The 21,417-nt window shown below is 43.5% G+C and overlaps 1 protein-coding gene across 7 annotated transcripts in view; it reads left to right on the plus strand.

Moving 5' to 3' along the window:
* Nucleotides 1-21,417, plus strand: part of NHSL1 (NHS like 1) — a 182,623-nt gene that overhangs the window by 110,558 nt on the left and 50,648 nt on the right. For 6 of the 7 annotated variants that reach the window (XM_051792484.1, XM_051792486.1, XM_051792487.1 and 3 more), the window contains exon 2: nucleotides 17,257-17,409. In XM_051792484.1, coding sequence (XP_051648444.1) covers nucleotides 17,257-17,409 — 153 coding nt within the window. Of the gene's footprint in view, nucleotides 1-14,423; nucleotides 14,969-17,256; nucleotides 17,410-21,417 lie in introns of those variants that run through there. The other variant, XM_051792490.1, reaches the window with a different exon arrangement.

A 21,417-nucleotide genomic window follows, 5' to 3' on the forward strand; every position in this document is an offset into this window, starting at 1 on the left:
AAAATCCATTTTGCAATGCTGTGTTTCTTACTGCGTCCCACCCTCCCCCAGGCCAGCACTTTGAGATGAAGTGATAAAAGGTAACCAGGTTTTATAGCTGCAGTGTATTCTCTTGTGCTGGACGAGTAGAGAAGCAAATTTTCTAATTAACAAGGCAGATATTCGTGTCATCCCTTCTGGAGCCCATTTTCCAGGACCCTGCAGATTGGTGACTTCCACTTGTCTCCTGAATAGGGTTGTGTGCCTGTGCATGCTGGGTTGTGGTGATAGAGGGCTTCTGTGATGCTTGGCACATTTGCAGTGCTCCTACAGCTGAAATCCTCCTGGTTACTTGTCTTTCCTTCTTAACTGCTACTAAATGTGAAAATTTTCAAAGGCTTCCTCGACGCTACCTTATTTTTCCTGTGCCAACTGCTCCTCACAGTGTCCCTTTCCTTGTTTTTTCCCTCACGCTAGTGGAAAGCCAGCTTCAGTAATGACCCCTTGGAAAGGTGTGATGTCATGTTGCCTTGCAAATACTTTGATTTATCAAGTATTATGTTGGATGCTTTGTCTATGGCATATGCTGCTCCAATTTGAATGTAGATAACCTTCACTGCTGCTTCTGCAGAGCCTGTGGTAGGTGGTAATGCGATGAATAAAACAGTATCTTGATATTTATGTGGTGGGTTTGATAACCTTTATGTGCTCAGACGGAACATTACGGGCTGTGCAGTGTACCAACTGGTGATGGGGATGTGGACTTCTGCTGGGGGACCCCGCAGAGGCAAAGGGATCTGGATGGCAGCTGCTGTGGAGAGGTCTGATGGAAACATCGCTTGCCACCCACTCCAGCACCTCTGCCCACTCAGACATCTGGATTGTCTAGATTTGCTGGTGCTTGGAGCTGGTGCTGTGATCGTTGGCCCTCTGCTCTGCCATGGTGTAGGTTTTTTGCTCCAACTCTCAGCTTCCAAAGAGCTCAGGACTGTCTCTGAAACCACTTTTCTTCCATATAGCTCTTGCTTAGGCCAAACTAAGGCCTTTTAAAGGAAATGGCATTAAAAGTCTGATAGATTACTACAGATCTTTAGCCCTTTATTGTTTCCCTACCCTAATCTGATGAAAAGTCATTGACAAATGCACATGTTGCTTGATCCTCAGGATTTTCAAACCTTTGCTTGGATGTAATTGTAGATCAGCTCTGCTTTTGTCACCCATCCAGAGCCACTTGTTCCATACTGTGGGCTGTGGTATTTAAAATAAAAGGTGCTCCTTCTCTGATATACATCACTTCTCTCCTTACCTCTCGGTTGGCTTGAACAAACATCTTGGAGGTAAAGCAAACTTGCACTTCGCTAGCATTGCAGCTGGCAGCATATAAATCTGGGTAATTCATACTTTGTAGTGTTAGTAAAAAAAAGACACATTTAAAATAATCCTAAATGCCAATAGGCTTAGTGACATTTAAGCATGAGCGATGTTGTCAGTCCATCCACAAACAAAAGCGGTACATCTTAATTTGTCTAATTACACTCTAACATGCAGGCCAGCTGCTGCTGTGAACAAAAGCAGTTGATCGCACCATTTTATTAATTGCATATTAATTGTCACATTCATGTTAACCATATGGGAGACAGTGGAGTGGAGTGAAGGCTACTTAGTGGTGGAAAAGAGAAAATGAACTGGCAGAGTGGTGTCTTCAGAGAACAAATCTCAGAATGATAGGGTGCCTGGAGCTTGTCGATGCGATTCAGTTTTTAGAACTAATCTGTACTTTTTTTTCCTCATCTAAATTACTGTATTTAAAAGTGCAAGGGATTTGAGTAGAAACCATTGTGCTTTGCATGGTGACTGCATATTTGTGAAAGTGCTGCTGTGCAAGTTGGTACTGAATTTGTTTAGTAATTTGCACAAGGCAGCCCTGCTGGCACGTGGCATCTGCCTTTGTCTGCCTGCTGTGCCGATGGGCGCACCAGTGCTGGCTGGAATCATTTCTCACAGGAGCAAGGCTAGAAGAGCCAAAAGGCATACAAAACTTGCTGATTTTTATATTTTATGCATTTTTGCTCCAAGTCTGTAGTCTTTTTAGATAATGGTGGTAAGTCTTGAACAGAACTGGATTTCTTAGAGTGAAAAATAAAAACCTTGACACAGGGGGGTTAACTGGTGTAAAATACCTACAGCAAAAAGTAAACAGTGCTGGTCTGGCTGCTGCATTTATCTGGTGTCAGATTATCTAGTAGGATTTTTAATTATGCTCTTCCTGAAAGTGAGACTTTGGGAATATGCTCTTAACCTCTTTTTTTCTTTTATTTTTGTGCTGTGTGGATGCAGCAGCCACTCTCAGCAAATGCACAGCAGTTCTGTCGGGTAGCAGGTGTAGGCTGAAGTAGACAAGGAGTGCCTTCTCTCCAGTCACCCCCAGACTGACATTATCACGGTCTGTAGAGCATCTCCTTCAGTGAGGCTGTGGGGTGACCATCTCCTGCCTCTCAGCAGCCACTGTCCCACAGGCAGGTACCCGCAGTAGGGACAAATTATATGATACGTGCAAAGGAAGCTTACTGGAACAAGACCTAAAAAAAGCCCCCCAGTGTCTGCCTTGGGTTTATTCACTTTCCCTTCCCCTTCAGTTCTCTTTAGGAAGAAAGATCAAAGACCTGTGTTGAGATTTTTAAACCAAAGAGGCAACAGGTTCATTAAGAGGAAGACCCAAGGGCAGCTCTTTGCTTTCTTAGAAAGGAAGCAGTGAGTTAATAGCAGATCAAATAGAAATACACCTAGTTATGTGAAAAGAGGGGCAGGAGTGGACCTGGAATCTGCAGTATTTTAGAGAACTTGGTCTTGTTGGCTGATAAAATCTTCCTGCTTGACTTTTCTAAAATGAGCATTTCAATGCTAAAGGCTTAGTCCCATCTCGTTGCCAACAGGTGGCATTTTGCTTGCATTTCCTACATATCTTGGAAGAGCTGGGATTGAGAGAGGTTAGCTAGTTAAAAAAAGTAAATAGTGAGAGTCAGAGCCTTTGTTTTAATTAACATATTGTTTCAAAAAACATCCCTAAAAAGCATTTTTCAAACTGTATTGGAAAGCACAAAAGGAGACACGAGATTTGCACAGTTAAGAAATTGCTAATAAGCATCTGACAGATAGATTGGATCTGATCTATTCTAAGCATACACAGTGCAAAACAGTCAATAATGGTGACATTCTTATGCCTAAGCAGAAATTGGGGCAGAGGGTTTTTTTTCTTGTGTTTTCTTTTTTTAATCAGAAAAATGCTTTAAGTGGCTCATCACAATTACGTCTCAATTGGTGCTGTAGTACACTGCAGCGTGGGATGTGGATTATGGGGATGATGCATGATTGGAAAGGCACAGCTTGAATTTTGGATTGCAAGCAGTGCCTGCCACTACAGCAGTTACAGAAACAGCGCCTGACTTGTAAGCTGACCAGTTTTGACTTGGAGTCATTGAAAGAGAATAAATGCAAACCCCCACGACACCACCTCTCCAGTCACAGCAGAAGGGTACTTAATCAGCCTCCCCATGTCTTCTGTGCTCAGGCAGGCAGTCTGTGGCCTGACTAGTACTAATTTGAAGGCTGAATTCCCCAAAGCACTGCTTGTGGCTGTTAGGCTGCAGGTCCTGGCTTTTGTTTGGAAATTGTATCTCAATGTACTAGCAACCAACTAGGTTAGTGGTGAGGGCTGATTCCCACCAGCTGAGCATGAACTGGTGTTGGTGAAGACTAGGCTTCTGGAGAAGAGATAAAACTTGTATATGCTGTGGTTGAAAGGCAAAATATCTGACTATGATGCCTTTTCTGTGGGAATGCTCAGCTAGCTGCCCTGTGAGGTGTCAGTGGTGATGTGCTGCTCATCCCAAAGGTCTCATCCCGTCTGTCTGATTTCTGATTTGAGCTATGATGACTTTTCCTCCTCTGGTTCAGTGCTGTCCTTTGTTTGTCCGTTGTCCTTTAGGTGTTTTGACAAGGAGTTTAAGAACAGTAAAGTTTTAAACAGAAGGGCTGCAGAGCACATTTGTCTTTGCTTAAGGCATCGATAGAAGTTTATAAAACCATTTCTATGCAGTTTCGTTATGTGTTCCAGGGAGGGCTAATTAAACTTGTAACTGGGTAGCATCGCCAAAGCAGGTTTGGCACCTCTCCTAACTGAATGATCCCTCGTGGTTGTTCTCAGCCTCAGTTTTTAACTGACCTGTCCATCCTGTTTTGTCAGATACTTGCCACAAACATGATGCTATGACTAGGCCAGGAGCAGTGGGCTGCTCTTTGGTGGGTGTGAGCAGGTCCCTAAGCAGATGCTGGTAGCAATGTTAGGGTACATAATTTATACCATCAGAGAAAAAGACACTTTTATGTCCAGTAGCTGAAGGTGAGCACAATTTTTTCCCCTGAGTGTGACTCTAGCCTTTTCCTGATAGGTTTATAATTAATTTAAAGAGGAGCAGGATGCTAATTGCCCTGACATAAAAAGAAGTATTTTTGAAGCCTTATATGAATACAGTGGTTTAATTTATTCATTCCTGGAGCAGGGTGTGTGCTCTGTACAGAATAGCAGATATTGTGGGATGTGTCAGATACTTTACAGCCTACTTAATGGCTGTAGTTTCAACTATGTTCTTCATACTAGCCATGGCTGAAAAACAAGGATGTGAATTGAGTTTTGGCATGCATCAGCTTAGACAATTCCTTGCATGATGGCAAAGCAGGAATCCTGTTAAGCAGTGCTTGTGTCTAACTTAAGTGAACTGGGATTGAAGTTAACTACTGTCATCTTAACAGCTACTGGAAAGTTTCAGGAATGAAATTTATTCAGCATATTGTCTGGGTTGGAAAACCCATGTTATTTCTGCATAGAAATTTATTTTTAGGGTCCTCTTGGTTGTCTCTGTATTTATTTGTGTGGTGTCTCCAGTCTCCAATCAAGTGTTGGAAATCTCTCAAGTTGCAGTGTATCTCCCATTAGCGGGATGATACATTCAGAAGCTCTTCCAAAAATAAATTGGTAGTTTTAGTGTAAGCGGTGCTGATCTGAATTGTGGATGTGTGCTTGCATTTCAGTTGTCTTCAAGTGAGAGTTCACCACTGGAAGCAAGTTAGTTGGAAGACATGATGCCAAGTTACACAGCCTGTGATCCGTTCAGAGCTGAAGTGGAGGTGATGGTGCCATAGCTGCACACTTTCAGAGGTTTTCAGATACAAATAGTGAAAGTACTCTAAGAAACAAGTTTAAAACTAGCATCAGCTGTCTTCAGTTTTATATTTACACTTCTTCACCTTTTCCAAGTTCAACTCTTCCAAAAAGATGCAAACTTTTCTGACGTTTATCTTTTATGCTTAGTGGGGAAACCAAGGATACCAAAAGAGACATTTTTGCAACTAAAAATGGTATCTTTCATTTCAAACAGTGTATGTCAAACCCCTTGTTGCATTGCAACTTTCCTGTTTGGTTGGTTTTCTGAAAGTCTCCAGACACAGAAGAAAATAACTAGTTTTTTTTAAATAGGAAAATGTGTAGGTGTCTGCAGTGCAGATCCTGTAGAAAAAGATAGGGATCTACTCCTTCCCTGTCTGGCAGGAAATGGAGGCAGAAATGGCAGACTGAAAGCGGGAGGGGAGAGAATCTCCATTTTTTAGTCTTTTGTGGGTTAGATTTTGATGAAGAAGATGGTGATGCCTGTTGTTTGCTTAATGCCCCCACATACTTCATTATTGAAACTGTTGCCACAATGCACAATAGATGGTGTGCTCACTAGTGCTTTCTGAAGATATTTGGTGTCAAGGCACATTTTTCATGGTAGCATCATTTAAATTGTTAGATGCATTTCACCCAAAACCCCACAACTATTCAGTTGTTAATGTTGACTGACCATGGCATATTGTGAGGTTTGGGCTGCTAGATCCTGTATGATTAGTAACAAGGATATTTGCGTCTCTGAAACTTTTAATCAAACCAATGGTAATAAAATTTTAGGTTGGTATTCACATTATGAATTTTGGAAGTTCAACCAATTAGCTGTGTGAAGGCTGTCCTTTCATCTGGCTTTATTGAGGACTTCTAATAAGATGCTGAACACACAAATATAATCTTAAAAACTGTTTTCCCAATCTGTTGGTATTTGATCATGTCTGAGATCCACACACCCATGGCCAGCCAAAGACATTCTTTGGAGATGCTGTGGTACAGACATTGGTGCAGTTGTTTCCCTATGGGTTGTTGAGTCCTGCAGCAACATAATTATTAGATGACTGTTATGTGAACTTGATACTTTCTTTATTTTGGAGACTATTGTATTTGAGGGCGGATTGTGTCATTCTTGATTGGAGCACATCCACATTTTCAGATTTTGTCAGAAATCTAGGGCTTTAGGGGCAATACCAAATGTCACTACTGTCCCTTTATTATTTGTTAACCTTCACTTTTACTTATCTTCTTAGCATTGTGTCATGCAGATAACATTTTTCAGGTAAAGTTTTTGAAAGTTTCTAGCTAAGGAATAAAACTTTTTTTTTTTTGAGTTGCTGTGGGAGACAGTGAGTGGATACATGGTGCTTGATTGTGGCATGAGCAGTTGTGTAATTGTATGCAAGTTGGTATTTTCCAAGGTGTGCGGATTTAAAAGTAAATCAGTGGGAGAAATGAACCCAACTCAAGGGAGATTATAAGTCAGAGTTACTATTTACTAAAAAGATTACAATAAATACAGTGAAACAGAGAAAACTGGTTTTAACCCCCAAGGACAGATGTATAACCCAGCACCCTGGGACAAGAACAGAATGGGGTTTGTTAGCCCCTGTGCTGAGCACCATGTGGCCCCACTGGGTGCAGAGAAAAAGGAAAGGAAACCTGTTGGTCCAGATGATGGTCACAGTCCTGTTGAAGTAACGATCGCAGTCTTGTCCAGTGGCAGTTGCAGTCCTGTTGAAGTTCTGATCCTCCTCTGCATCTGACAAGTGGTACCCAAAGTCCCCAAACCCGAAGTTTATATATACTCATGTTCAGGTGGGAATGCCCAGTACCTCCCCCAGGGCAGGGAGTTTCACAACGGGTGATTTAACTCTGTGAGTCATGGGATATTTTTGGAATCTTTGATGGTCTGGGTGTTGCAGCTGCCTATTCTGCCCATCCATTGTGACCCATTAGCAGAGATGACCCTTTAGGCTAGGTGTGAATGTGGAATGCCTCCCCAGAGGGGAGTTATCACAGTTGAGTCATTGGTGTGAAGACAAAGACACACTCCTCTGCCTCGCAGGGTTTCTTTAACATCCAGCTTGTAGCCTGAGGTGTCAGGTGTGCCCTGGGCACCTGCTGCAAACAACCCATTTATTAACAGTCCATCAGAAATGACATAGAGGGTGTAGAATACACGGCTTTGGTTATACCCATATAGTGATAAACTGGTCCCAGGCCCTGTAAGTAGGACACAAGGAGCTTAACTTTTCTTCGTTTATAGGTTGTAAAAGTTCTTAGGAAAGTATAGGATGTACTGGTCTAATTTTATCACAGTATGTTTCCAAGCTCAAATGAGACTCACCGAGAGTTTATTGAGAGTCAGCAGAAAGAAGAAAAAAAAAAGATCTGCCAGTCACTGTTATCAGGATAATCTGTATATAAATAAAAGTATGCCAAAGAGCAATGTTGGGCGGGGAGGCTGAGATAGGCTACAAAAATTCTTTCTGTGACCTTTAAATAAATGAAATGAGCAGGCAGCATGTCCTCTTCAGACGCCTGTAAGGAGAATGCAGACTGAGATTAGTTGAAGATGTCTCTTGGATATTAGTGTGGATGCACAAGTGCACAGCTGGCAAAGATGAAATTACAGGGAGACGATCTGGGACAGAAGTTCAGAAATGGAATTTTTGTAGTCTGATTTTTGTTAGTTTTGCTCCTTATCCTACAGGTTGATTCTAATAAGAAGACTTGCAAACTTGTCTGCCTAGTATTCTTTCCATCACTAATTCAGAAGAGAAGGATTTTATGCTGGACTTCCTGAGGGCAGATTTTGGCCTATTCAGAAGACTAGTTCAGAGTGTACCCTGGGAAACAACCCTTGAAAACAAAGGGGTCCAGGAGGGATGGACATACTTTAAGAAGGAAGTCTTGAAAGCACAGGAGCAGGCTGTCCCAGTGTACCGAAAGGCGAGCCGGTGGGGAAGATGACCAGTCTGGCTGAACAGGGAGATTTTGAAGGAAATTAGGGTAAAGAAGAGAGCCTACCGATTATGGAAAAAAGGGCTGGCTACTCAGGCAGAGAGGGACCTGGGAGTGTGGATTGACAAGGAAGCTGAACATGAGCCAGCAGTGTGCCCAGGTGGCCAAGAAGGCCAATGGCATCCTGGCCTGCATCAGGAACAGTGTGGCCAGAAGGACCAGAGAAGTGATTCTTCCCCTGTACTCAGCGCTGCTGAGGCCACACCTGGAGTACTGTGTCCAGTTCTGGGCCCCTCAGTTCAGGAAGGATATTGAGGTGCTGGAGCAGGTCCAGAGAAGAGCAACAAGGCTGGTGAAGGGACTTGAACACAAGTCCTGTGAGGAGAGGCTGAGGGAGCTGGGGTTGTTTAGCCTGGAGAAGAGGAGGCTCAGGAGAGACCTCATCCCTCTCTACAACTCCCTGAAAGGAGGTTGTAGCCAGGTGGGAGTTGGTCTCTTCTCCCAGGCAGCTATTAAGTAAGACAAGAGGGCATGGTCTTAAGGTGTGCCAGGGGAGGTTTGGGTTAGATCTTAGGAAGTTCTTTACAGAGAGGGTAATCAGGCATTAGAATGGGCTGCCCAGGGAGGTGGTGGATTCTCCATCCCTGGAGGTTTTTAAGATGAGACTGGATGTGGCACTTAGTGCCATGGTCTAGTAACCACTGCGGTAGTGGATCAGGGGTAGGACTTGATGATCTTGGAGGTCCCTTCCAACCCAGCTGATTCTATGATTCTCTATGGTGCATTATTAGGGCAAATAAAAGTCAAGATTTTGTAGACTAATTTACTTACCCCAGCCATTTTTTATCAGCTCTTCAGGACAAGCATAGCATGGGAGCATTCAGGTGGATTCTGAATTTAAATTGAGAATATTTCCTAGTAACATTTTAAGAAGGTACTCCTAGTGAGAGAGAACAGTACTCTTCTGGGAGCTGAAGTTGCCTTAGCTGGAGTTCAGGAATGGCCAAAGGAAAGAGGATTGTGCACTGCAATTTAAAACAAAATTGCACATTCACTAAATGTTTTCTGTTCTCTTGCCTGCCATTACAGTGTGTGAGGAGATGCTCTAACCAAATGAAACAGCTGCTTTGTCTGCTGGCAGCCCTGCCCAAATGCTGCCTTTTCTCTCTGCTGATGTGTTTGCATGATAGAGGATCCTGTGGAAAGATGTTTTCAATTGTCAAAGGAATGAATTAGCTTTATTGTGCTGTGACCTAAATAGGATCATCAGATCAATCAGTCTGCTGCTTTTCTGTCCTCTCTGGCTTAGGTCGTGTTGCTTCTCCTTCTCATCTTGCTCCCTCTTCCCCCTGCCCTCGCCAGGCAGCCCCTTTCCCAGAGCCTGCAGCAATACTCCTTTATGAGCTTGGATAAAGGAGGGCACAGCCGGGTACCCTCTTTTCAAGCAATACCTGCCCCCACAGGGACAGGCTCAGTTCTGGGTCCCCTGCCCCTTTACTGCAGATTGGGTCCTTCTTGGTGTTTTGTTCTGGTGGCTTTAGGATAAAATACTTTTTCCTTTGTTCCCTCTCCCCTGTGCATTCTCCTCCTCTTCCTCCTGATCCCAGGTTTAATGAATTGTAATATCTCAATAGCTGGGGAAGTATCGTGCTTCACCAAGGCTGAGGTTGCCTTGAAAGAGGCCATTGTGAGCGAGGGGAGCTGGAGACGGGAGGGCAGCTGAATGCAGTGCTGCCTGGAATGGCCTTTGTGGAGGAAGCACTTTTGTTCTCCTGAAAGATGCCGGGACAGGACCAGCTGGCACGAGGTCTAAGGGAGGGAGAAACCCATTCTGACCATAAATTATTGACTCCTGTGCTGTGCGAGAGTGTCTTGGATTCCATTTAGGCATCAGCAAGTGTTTGGCAGCATGGGTGAACGTGGCCAGAACAGGCACAAAGCTTGGGCACTAATTTTGAAAACACTTGAGGCATTTTGGCCTTCTTGATGTTTCGTCATGGAAGTCTCACCTGGAAGTAAAAGTGCAGCTTTCAAAGCTGGGTGGTATTGGTCTGAGCCAAGAAGGAGCCTTGTGACCTGCAGGGAAGGGTTTATTACCCTCCTCAGGTTCAGGCTTACCCTGCAGATGCCTGGGTGCCTCTGTGCAGCCTGGGGAGGGGGTGCGTGGGAGTCACTTCCATAGCCTCACCCCTCCAGACACCACAGCTGCTCAGAGTGGGCGGGTGGGGATGGCAGGGGAGCAATCCTGAGCATGTCCTACACAGACCCATCCCTGCAGACATGCTGGAAACAACTGCCCTCTAACAGCTTCTTCCCCACGCATCCCCAGCAAGCTGCTGTAGTGCGGTACAATGGAAACTCATTTCGAGCGACTAAACGATGTGTTTGTAAAAAGCAAAGGCATTGATTTAATTGTTTTTGAGTACCTCTGCTTGCCAGCATTTCCACTTTCCCTTTTGAGCATTGAATAGAGTCCCACTGGAAGAGCTCTCGCGATGCAGTTCCCAGCTCAGTTGAATGGTTCTACTTAGTCTTTTCTCTTAAAATGTCATGAATGCTACACAGTTGTTTAATGTGAATATTTCAGTTGTCCAAATAAAGTTGCTAAGACCTGCAACTTGACGTTTAGGTTTTGAGGTGACAGTATATTTTAGTAGTTTGATGCATCATTCCTTTAATGAACTTGATACATGTGTATCCACTCCTTCATGAAAATAAAGTGGTAACATTTGTCTTCATTTGTGGGATGGAACAGGAATGGGTTGTTTTAACTATTCTAAAATACTTTAACTTTTTTAAACTTAAATACTTCCTAAATGCTGTATTGCATATATGTATGGGCTGGTGATTAGGAAGAGAACATTAGCTGATTGTCACTGATTCCATAGTGTCCCTGTGGACAGCTGACACTGGGGCTGCTGCTTGGCAGCTGCTCTGGCTGTAGTTATGAACAACTCAAGTACTTCACTTTTCAACATTTACTTTTTTATAAAGCCTCAGCTTCTTCAGTGGATCTTGTGCACTGGTGCAAGGTTCAGGGCACTGATTTGTGAATGGGGGCTACACAGGAGAGTCCCCTCTTCCCCCTCCCACCTGCCAGGGGCTAGCTGGAAATATTTCTCTGGAAGGCAAATATTTCCAGATTGTTTCACAGGTGCTGATTTTTTATGTTACTGTGAGTGGGGAGTGGTTGCTGTCCCAGATGGCTGGCTGGGAGCAGGTCAGCTGGAAAGCCCCTCTAAAGAGGGGATAGAGCAGGAAGAGGAGTGAAGGAATGGCTACAGCGTTTCAGGCATGCCATGTGCAAGCAGCCGCTCTTGTTCACTTCTCTCTGGATCTATGTGGCCTCTACTAGAAAATTAGAATCAATTAACCCACTCAAGGATTTAAAAAGTATTTTAATATGAACTAAAAAAAAGGGGTTTGCTAATGAATTCATTGCACAGTCATGATTTTGAGGATACCGTTTGGCACTGCATCTTGTGCCTCTCATTTTCTTTGTTTCAGTCCCTGACTTGTTAGAAAGGAGTTTCTCCTGAGCCAGACTTTGTGACCAATCCCATCTGGTATGAAGTCAAAATCAGCATTTGCTGAACATGACCATATTTTCTGTATTCCTTGTGATATTCCTGATTCCTTTGTATTTCTGTGATCCTTGTGTGGTGGCAAGTGAGTGTGATCCCTGCTTGTAAGGATGTGGTAACCGAGGTGGTAGTTTAATATTAACTTGTCCAAGGTGGAGTAGCAAATGTGTCACAGAGCAAGGTCTCCCCAGTCTGCTACTTGTGTCTGAGTCATTTGCTTTTAAAGAAGGATATCAGTGTGTACACACCTAGTGTTGATGTTGGGTTTATGCAGCTTTAACAAACTTCTAAATTTTTCCTATCAAGTTAATTGTAGGTGGGTTAGTTGTTGTTATTTGGTGAAGATTTTTGTGGGTTTGTCTGCTGGATTGGCAACCTTGGAGGCTAAAGTTCTTTATCTATGTAGTGACTGCAGTATAAATTTTCTCAAAGTGCCCCATCTTTTCCTTCTCTCAACGTAGAGAGGCAAAAGTGCAGAGGAGCACAGTCATTTCATGTTTACAGTTCTCAGAGAACTGCCATTAGATGCCAATTGCAGCGACAGTTGCCTGTTACCGGAAAAACATTTTAAAAAAGCAGGATTGAGACAACTTGATGAATTTTATGGAAGTCAGTTGGTTTGTCTCAAGTGGGGAAGATGTTTTGGTTGTTGTTGAACTAGTGCAGATTCTCAGAGATGCAGATACAAGTAGCCAGATGGGGTTTTTTGGGGGGGTAGCCCCTCATGATAGCCATTTTTGATGTTTGACCTCTTTAACAGCATGACCTGAGGGAAGGTGGAAGCAAAGTCGAGGGTGGGGGATGGGACGGCGAGGAGGGGTGGGTGGTGAAAGGCAGACATCAACTTAGGTATTGTTTGTTACTGGGTTTGAGTGTCTGCCTCCATACTGGGGATCAGGAGTAGAGGTCAGTGATCAAGTGCTTGTTCTTTGGAGGGAGAAATGCTCCAGGATAGGTTGAGGATGAGATAACAAAACCACTGCACTTGGCACACATTGTAGCCCGAGGTGAAATGGGTAAGGGTTCCCTGAGCCGTCCAAAGTACCCAGGATTGTGTTGATTCACAAGGGCTTGACTATGAAAAGGGAACAAATCTTGCTTCCCAGGGCTTGCAAGACTCTTTGAGATTCCATAAAGACCTTGTGAAGAGTCTTATCTTGCTTTTAGTAGCCCAGTCTCCCTCATTTTCTAGCTTGAAACTGTCTCCTTCCCCTGTGCAAGTGCTCCACTTCTTACATGCTAAGGAAGAGGCACGTGTAGGAAAAGGCACTTCCTGCATCCTAAAACACATTGACACCACCCTAGAAAAGGAGTTACCACCTTCTTGGTTTCCTCTTGGATGGTAGTGTTGCTGGCGTTAGAAAAGGAGTCACTCTGCACTCACTTTCAGAGTGTGTCCAGCAAGCATGCATTTAAAGCTGTTTTAATGATGTTTGGGTAATGGCAAATTTATAACAGGAGCATTATTGTGTATTTGATTCAAAACCAACACTAAATAGTTATCTTGATATCTGAGTTTGATGCCAGAGTAATTTTTTTATGTAAGGTGCTTGATGGAAATCAATGCAAAAAAGCAGAGGTGCTTTCCCTGCCATTGCTTCCATGGCACTGTGGTCTCCTGTCCCTTTGGCAGAGGTGAGCCACTCAAAATGTGTCTTGGATGAGCAACTGCTGGAGAGACCTGGTGCTAATGGCAGTTTCGATGTCAAACCCATGTTGTAATTGTAAAATCTCTGGATTTGGAAAATACTGATAAAATGTTGATAATAGTGTGTTCAGACAATGATGGACAGACTTCATTTGCAGTCTGTTCTGCACACTGCTGAGTCTCAACTGTTTGGTGAAACTTAGAAGTTCCTGTGGAGCACCTGCTTTTCACATGCTGTGCTCCAGAGGCCAGATCCTGCTGCAGCTTTGGGGTCAGCCTGAGCCCCCCACTGCTGGCATTTTTCTTTTCCTGAGGAAAAAAATCCTTCTCATTGTTAACCCGAGGGGGTTTCCTAAGCTTGCTTTGTGAGGGAAGGCTTGCTTCTTGAGCCTGAACATTGTTCGAAGGGCATGCCCTGCTGAGCACATTCATTTGGTGCTTAGAATTTTCCCTTTAACTTCTGCAAAATTGCAGTTCATTCCTAGGAAGCATGGCTGTAGGCCTCTGTACAGATACATTTTTTAAGACATGAGGATATAATGTGCATCTCAAAAAGCTGGGCTATTTCATCTCCCTGCACAAATTTCGTTTGATGAATAACAGATCCTCTATTAGCCAGAAATAACTCGATTTTGTTTTCCATGTATTTGGTCTGAGATGACGCTAATAAGAATAAATTAGGAGGTAACTGAATGAAATTCAATATGTAAAATTAGCGGGCTGATGTCCCAGGCAATGACAGTGACTGTGGGGGGAGCAGTGGGCTGCAAAGGGAGGCAATGCAGAACCGACACTCTGTGTTGCAGCCAGCTAAGGCGCGCTCTTGATCCTTAATAAAGTGGGAGCGAGGGGGTGAAAATAAAAAAGGGGGAGGCGGGAGGGGGAGGGAGAAGGAGTTAGATTGGGAGCGGTGGGAAAGCAGGGCGTCCTGATTTGCACGAAAATACGACACACTCATTTGCAACTGGAAGGAGGCCGGGGCTGCCCGGCCCCCCCGCCGCCGGCGGGCACCGGGGAGGTGCGGCGGGAGGAGGGCGGCGGCTAGGAAGGTACCGGCGTCTCCTGCTGCTCCTGCGGCAGAGCCGGCTGGAGCGATGGGAAGCAGTGCAAGCACCTGCCAGCTCGGGACTTTCTGTAGTAGCCGAACTTGGAGAGCGGAGGGAAGAAGGAGAGCAAGAGCAGAGTAACTGCGTGCACGGCAAGAAAGCCCGATATTTGGTCCTGCGCAAACGTGAATAACAACTGGAGTTTTTTTTTTCTTTCTCCTGTTTTGCTTGTTAAAACTGGCTGTTTTCAGCACGCAAGGTTACATGTGAGGACAAGAATTCAGGTTAAAGAATTGTAAATTATTTCGTCCATCAGAAAGGTCTAGACAGATTTAAAGTGATTTCAGGAAAGAAAGGCGGAGGGGAGAAGCCTGGAGAAATTTGGTGTTTGAACAGGATCAATCTGGGAGTCACCTCTCTGCAGCTCCTTTCTACGGGACTTCAAGTCCAGGATCGCAATTCCACACCTTGAAAATGGTGGTTTTCATCAACATAAAGCTTAAATCTCTCATGAAACTTTTCAAGAGAAAGAGTAAGTAGCTGCATGTGCTCCCTATCTTTTCGGGAGGCAGCCCAGTTCTGCAGGAAAGTGTGGTTCCCTTCGGCTTCGCTCCTGCTTCCTGCAACCTCTTTTAAGTTTCTCTCTTCTTCGTTGATCATTGTGGAGCGTGTGGAGGCAGCCTTGTGAGGGGCTTTAGGACCTCTGCGTTAGGACACTGTTGCTTTGGAAATGCTTTGTCACGGTGATATTGAAGGAGCCAAAGTTCTCAGCGTGAATTGAGGAAATCGGTGACAAGACAGGGTGTGCCGGTGTCGCGTCAGTCGTGCCCAGGTGTTGGGCTGTGTGTCCTCATGGTTTGTCAGACATCTGTCTCTGCTTGTGCAGATGCCCGTGAGGTATCTACATAAAGCTTGTTCTGAGAAGAAGTTTGTTTTTTAAAGATGTTCTAGTTTCAGAGTGGCTTTCAAAGTCACGATTCTTTATTTAAGTCATGAAGGACAGACAAATCACGCTAGAGGGATTAGTTGGCAAATGTGCACAGCACTTCCGTTGAGTAGTTTTGATGACCGATGTTGCTCTCATGAGCAGTAAACCCTAATTTTGGTGTGGCGGGACTGCAGCCAGACGGTGGGCTTGGCGGCTGATGTTTCCCTCCTATTCCTCCTCCAGCCTTACTCTCCTCCCCACCCACCTGCTCAGTCAGGGCATGGTGAGGGTGCCTTTCAGTGACCTGTCACTTTTTCTGTTAGGTCGGGGTGATTGATGCTGTAACCAGGTAGGTGGTGACTTGTCCGGTTGTCGTGATTTAGGTTTGACCTCTGGTTAGCAAGAACAGGAAAAGTGGGCACAGACTGAATGAGCATCTGCCTTGTTGCAGCCAGTATGTCTATGAGAGGGGATGGGATACAGCACCAAGACTCAGAGATGAGGACGCTGAAAGTCTTTAAAAAACTTTTTCGAGGTCTGAAACTAATCTAAAAAATGTGAGGAGAGGTAGATAAGGACCTTCCCACTATCCCAAGTCCTTTTAGGAAAAAGCAGGCGTTGAGCATTAGGCTGTAGATAGGTTTTGAAGTGAGACGCATAGCTTATTTTCTTCAAAAAATGCCAGTTATTTCCATCTGAAATGATCCCAGCAGATGCACAGTGATGTTAAGGAAAGAGTAATTTTTCAGATGTCAGGAGGCTGTTGCCTCTGTTTTGCTTCCCAGTTTTACATATGTCTTCTGCTACCACAGGGGCATCAGACAAACTTCACAAAGTGATGCTACAGGCAGCGCAGCAGCGAAGAAAGTGAAGGGAAGATGCAGAGCTGACAGAGAGGCCCGGGATAGCAGGGCTGCGGCAGCAGGGCAGGTGCTTGGGAGGTAGCACAGCTGTAGCAGCTTTTTCTGCTTTGGAGAGCTAAAAAGCAAGGATGTGTGCAGCATACTGGCTGAAGGCCAGAGGATGCCTGGGGGATCATAAAATATGACCCCCAACTGCCCTTTTTCTGTTTACAGCAGGGTGGAGGGATAAGGCTATTCAACTCTAGAAGTTTTTATTGATGATAAACTTGAAACAAAAGGCAGTGGCAGTCTCTCAGGAAGCATAAATGATAAACAAATCTCTGCAATATGTGCTTTGGCTGATTCATTGCTAGACTGTCTGTAGGGAACTTTGAGCTTGAACAAGGTCTGTATTTTATTTTCGTGCGTGTATTGGCTGCGAAGAGGTGGCCAGAGACATCCCTCTTCAGTGCCGTTGTGCTCTGAGCAGTATTTGTCCATGGAGTTGCTTTTGTTCAAATCTGCTTTCCGCTCATGACAAAGGAAGGTAGCTAATCTATTTGCTTCACTGGAATCTTCTTGCCTGGTTTGAGCAAGCATGAGGTCAGACAAGGTTGTTTCCCAATACAAATGAACCCGTTGTAATCTCTCATGACGACTGTCACATTCCCAGGGTCACCTTTGAACAAGAGTAAGCTATTTTGCACTTCACAGAGCAAGCCATGATCAGGGGATGGGAAAACTGATGTCCTTAGTGAAGACTGAGAGGTAGAGGGAGGAAAACAGAGTTGCAAGTTCAGAGTAAATAAAATAGCAAGTGTACACATGGGAAGAGGGAAAACTGTTTCCTGCAGAACATCATTTTAGAGTAGAAATTAGAGGAAGTTTGTTTTATAACTGTTAGGGAAGTGAGGTTCTAGAGAGCGTTTTGGTGGGTCTGCAGTGGCAAACATCATTTTTAGATGATGTGCGGCGAACTTACATGTGGGGTTTCATAATAGAGCTATCTGCAGTAACATTTAATTTTCTTATTATTGTGTCTCTCTGCAGCTGTTTCCAACCTAGATGAAGAGAGTAGATGGTCTGTGCACTATACTGCTCCATGGCACCAGCAGGAAAATGTCTTCCTACCCTCCTCAAGACCACCTTGTGTGGAGGACCTGCACAGACAAGCCAAGCTGAACCTCAAGTCAGTACTGAGAGGTAAGATGCTGCTACTCACACGGACATGTCCTAAAAGGACAGTAGTTTTTGCCACAGTCTTTGCAAACATATCCAAACTGCAGGCTTTGGAAGAAGTTTATTTGTTTTTCTGCCTGCAGCATATCTGGAACATTAGCAGGATTTACCGACTCAAATGTAGGGAATAGGGTAAAAATGCTTTCACTGTGAAGGGGCAAGTAAATGTATTACCTGGAAGAGCATCTAGAATGGAAAAGGGGAAAAGCTTGCTTCTTTTGGCCATCTCCATGTTTCCAAAGTGGTACCTTCCATTTCACTACGTCCTGAATTAGTCCATTTATGAAGAACCATATCTGGGGTGTTTCATTTGGAGATTTCTTCTGTTGTTCTAAAGTGTCATTCCCAGGGCTGTGGCTACTTGTGAGAAGTTGGAAAAGGCACAGAGAGCAGAAAAGGGAAATGGGAAACAAGGCGCTTGCAAGGACTCCTCCAGTGGTAAAAGTGGTTTCTTGCAGAAGGGTGCAGCATATTTTTAAAGACCAGTTTTTACCCTTGGTACCTTCATTGGGGATGTACCTATACAATCTGTTATAGGAGCCATTGTGTTGTGTTAGTGCAGCCATGAGGACGGAGGCAGGCAGCCAGCGGGGAGGCCTGCAGATCGACTGTCCCTGGGGCAGACAATAAGTTTAAAATAACAGCAGAATGTCCGTGTTCTGGGAAAGGTTAACCTAGATGTTTCTTTACAGATTGCAGAGTTAACCTGATTTTTAAAAGAATATTGTATTTTTTATTTGTTTATCCTGACATTTCTGCTTTTTAGACATGAAGAAAGCTTCATTTTGTATGTCTGAATAGAGAAATGTTCAACCGCCATATTTTATTTCTCTTGCCATTTCCCCAGTTAATTGATTTTCACTGTCTCTTACTGGGTGCTTTTCATTATCATTTGATAGGGGAGTCTTGACAGCCAGTGTTATTGGCTCATGCATGGCTCAGCAGATAGCCTGTGTGCCCTCTATACTTATTATTGGATTAATACATTTGTGCAGCTCCTTAGCCTTGGAACATATACTGTTCACTTGCAGGCACACTTACCAGTTCCTTACAAAATCAAAATATTTGCCTACTTGAGATTAAAAGAATACTGGTTGTGGTTAGCATTTTGTGAACTTTAATCAGTCATACTAATATTTTTTCCACTCTCTGTTTTGGACTGTTAAAAAAAAAAAACCAACCCTGCGCAGGCTAAAATTATGCACTGATTTTCTTGAGTTTTATCAGAAATGTATCTACTGCAGATTCATGTTCTATTTAAATACATTTATGTCTGATATATTTGTGTGAAACCAAGTAATATATGTTGCTTTCTCCAGCGTACACAGCTGAAGTTACTTCACTCTGCTGAGATTTTCTCTAGAGCTGCTGCTCATTATAAAAAAGAAGCTATTCAGTATTACTAAAACTTACTAGTTAGCCATTTGTGTTAATAAAACTGCCTTGTGTACATGATGTAGGATTCCTGGGTAGTGAAGTGAATTTCAGCTTTGCACTTTCAGGGTAGTAACTGAGAGAAGCAACTGTGATGATGTCTTTATCAGACCTCATACTGCTGACTTAGTGAATGCAACTGATTTATTTATTTGTTTAACCTCAAGCTCTTTCCTTGAGCCACATTTTTTTCATAAGTGCAGTTTTAAAACAACAACTTTCTGTGGCCTGTAGCTGTCCTAAAAAGCTACAGCATGAATTCAACACTGTTTGCAGTAATTTCATTCTTGCCTATAGGCTCTCTGAGTAGGAAGAGAGGCAGTGCCTAAAGTTTTATCAGTTTTACCCTGCTGCTGCTTCAGCCAGCACTGTGAAATCAGGAAGGTACTGGTGCTTCTGATGGTATTTGGAGAATTGGGTTAAAAGTTCTGTATCCAGAATAGAGTTTCATTCACTGTAAAAGTACTGTTGAAATTGTGACAACTGCTGAAGTGCTACCTGTTGCTTTAGAAAAGACAGAGTTTTCCAAAACCTTTTGATGGGTAGGACATAAATTCAGTGTTATGTGTTTATAGCGTAGAAGAGCTTGAAGTAAACTAGTGTCAGGAGAAGCACCATTGGGCTAGCATAGAAACTTTGGTTCTGCATTTCTTGGCCTCATGATGAAGCTTGCATTTTGGCATCTCCTCGGTGTTTCATATTCTTCAGTTGAGGTGAACCATAGGGCAGTAGGTGGTGGTGGGGAGTGAATAACATTGGATTAAAGATGCACTGTACTCTGTGCAGAAAGAGTGGGATGAACCCCCTTTGTCTCTGGAAAGCGTTTGCACAAACTGGAAGGGAGTAGAACTAAAGGAAAATTAATCTTTTCTTTATAGTAAGTAGGAGATGGAGTAGTGGACATGCACAGCAGTGAAGAAATACTTGGTTTAAGAATAAAAGGTTAGGGTTAGAAATATTGAAATGTATGGTATCCAGCCGGTCTTGAGAGAAATATAAGTACACAGCATGCTTTTTCAGGAAGTAATGTTTTGTTTGGAGGAGGAAAAGATTATTTCATTAATTTTTGTGCAGTTTATTATTTTACTTTGTATATTACATATTGAGGATAAGCATATTATCTGCTTATCACAGTGTGCAAGTGGATGCAGCATATGACAGTAGATGTTGTAGGAGGAGATATTTTAGCTTTTTGTAACTGTGAACTAGCCTTTTACCCTTTGAAATCAAAGGGAAATACTGTGCTTTTCCTTTATGAAGCTACTTTCAAGTAGAGGTGGTGAGATCTTGCACTCATATGTGTTCATAACTGAGGTAAAGCTGTCTATCCTTCTTTAGGCATGCAGATGCTCAGATGCCCTCTGAAGTTTTAAAAAGCAGTATTGTCCAGTAACTGAATTAAAAAATGAAGCACCTGGAAGATGAAAAGTTTGTGATGCACAGTATATCTGTTCTTGAGAACTGAAGTTGCTTTATGTAACCTATATTAAAATTTAAAGTTGTCATTGACTGAAATCAGTGCCTTGATATATCTAACCCAGGCTGTGTTACTTCATTTGAAATTAAAGGTCTCAGTGGCTTAATCTGATGGTTAGGGAAGAAGAACATTTTCAGCTGCACCTCATAGTCATAGTACCATTGCAATATGATTTAAACGTTTATAAAATTATGCAGTTCTTGGGTTGCAGTGATAGATACAGTATTTTTCCTTACTGTTTTGTTTGCATTGGATATAGCAGACTCTCCCTTCCTTTGGGGAAGGAGCCAGGCCCTTGGGGTGCCTGATGAAGCAGATGGGGTGACACGTGCCATCCAAGGTGCATGTTTTCTTACCCTCAGGGCCAAGCTGCTCAAACTGACCTTTCCTGAAAGCCTGTCTTATGTGGCCTCTTCCTAATGTTTTCATGTTCATCTTATTGAAGGTGTTTCTCCACTTACAGATGTTCAAATAGAAACAAAATTATACAGACCATTGAGGAATCTTGTGTGACTTTGCTTCATGCCACTGTTTCCTCCTAGGACATCATGAAAACAGGAGGTGAAGACAACAGATGGAAAGGAAGAGCTTAGGCTCTGCATGGGGCCAGGATCATCAAATCAGTGCTCTTCCCTTGGACTGTATACTCTGTTCCAAGGCTGAAGGACTGCTTGACTTGTTTAGTCTCACGTTGTTCACATCTACGGAGTGGCTGGACCAGCTCCGAGAGTCTGGTGTGGACAATAGCAGAGCTGTGAATTTAATCTTGTTCAGAGTGGCATTGTTTCTTGAGGCAGGCTGTTACCTGTGCTGAAGAGACAATTGCCACATACTGCAATGTTTCCTGTGGTGTTCTTGGTCCATGAGGCCAAGAGGCTTAGTGAGTGTTCAACCAGCTCCCATCCCTGACACAGTGCATTGACAGATCTGGCCGGTTGCATGGTTGTATTTGAAGAACCACTGTCTGAGGAAGTCCCTGAAGTACAGTGATCTTCAGGTGGGAGTGCAGATACAACAGCTGTAGACTACAGCAGCAACACAAATATTTGGTAATAAAAGTA

Source organism: Manacus candei, unplaced genomic scaffold (assembly GCF_025592945.1).
Source record: "Manacus candei isolate 608988 ecotype Guabito, Panama unplaced genomic scaffold, ASM2559294v1 h1tg000034l, whole genome shotgun sequence".
In the NCBI taxonomy this organism is placed as follows: Eukaryota; Metazoa; Chordata; class Aves; order Passeriformes; family Pipridae; genus Manacus; species Manacus candei.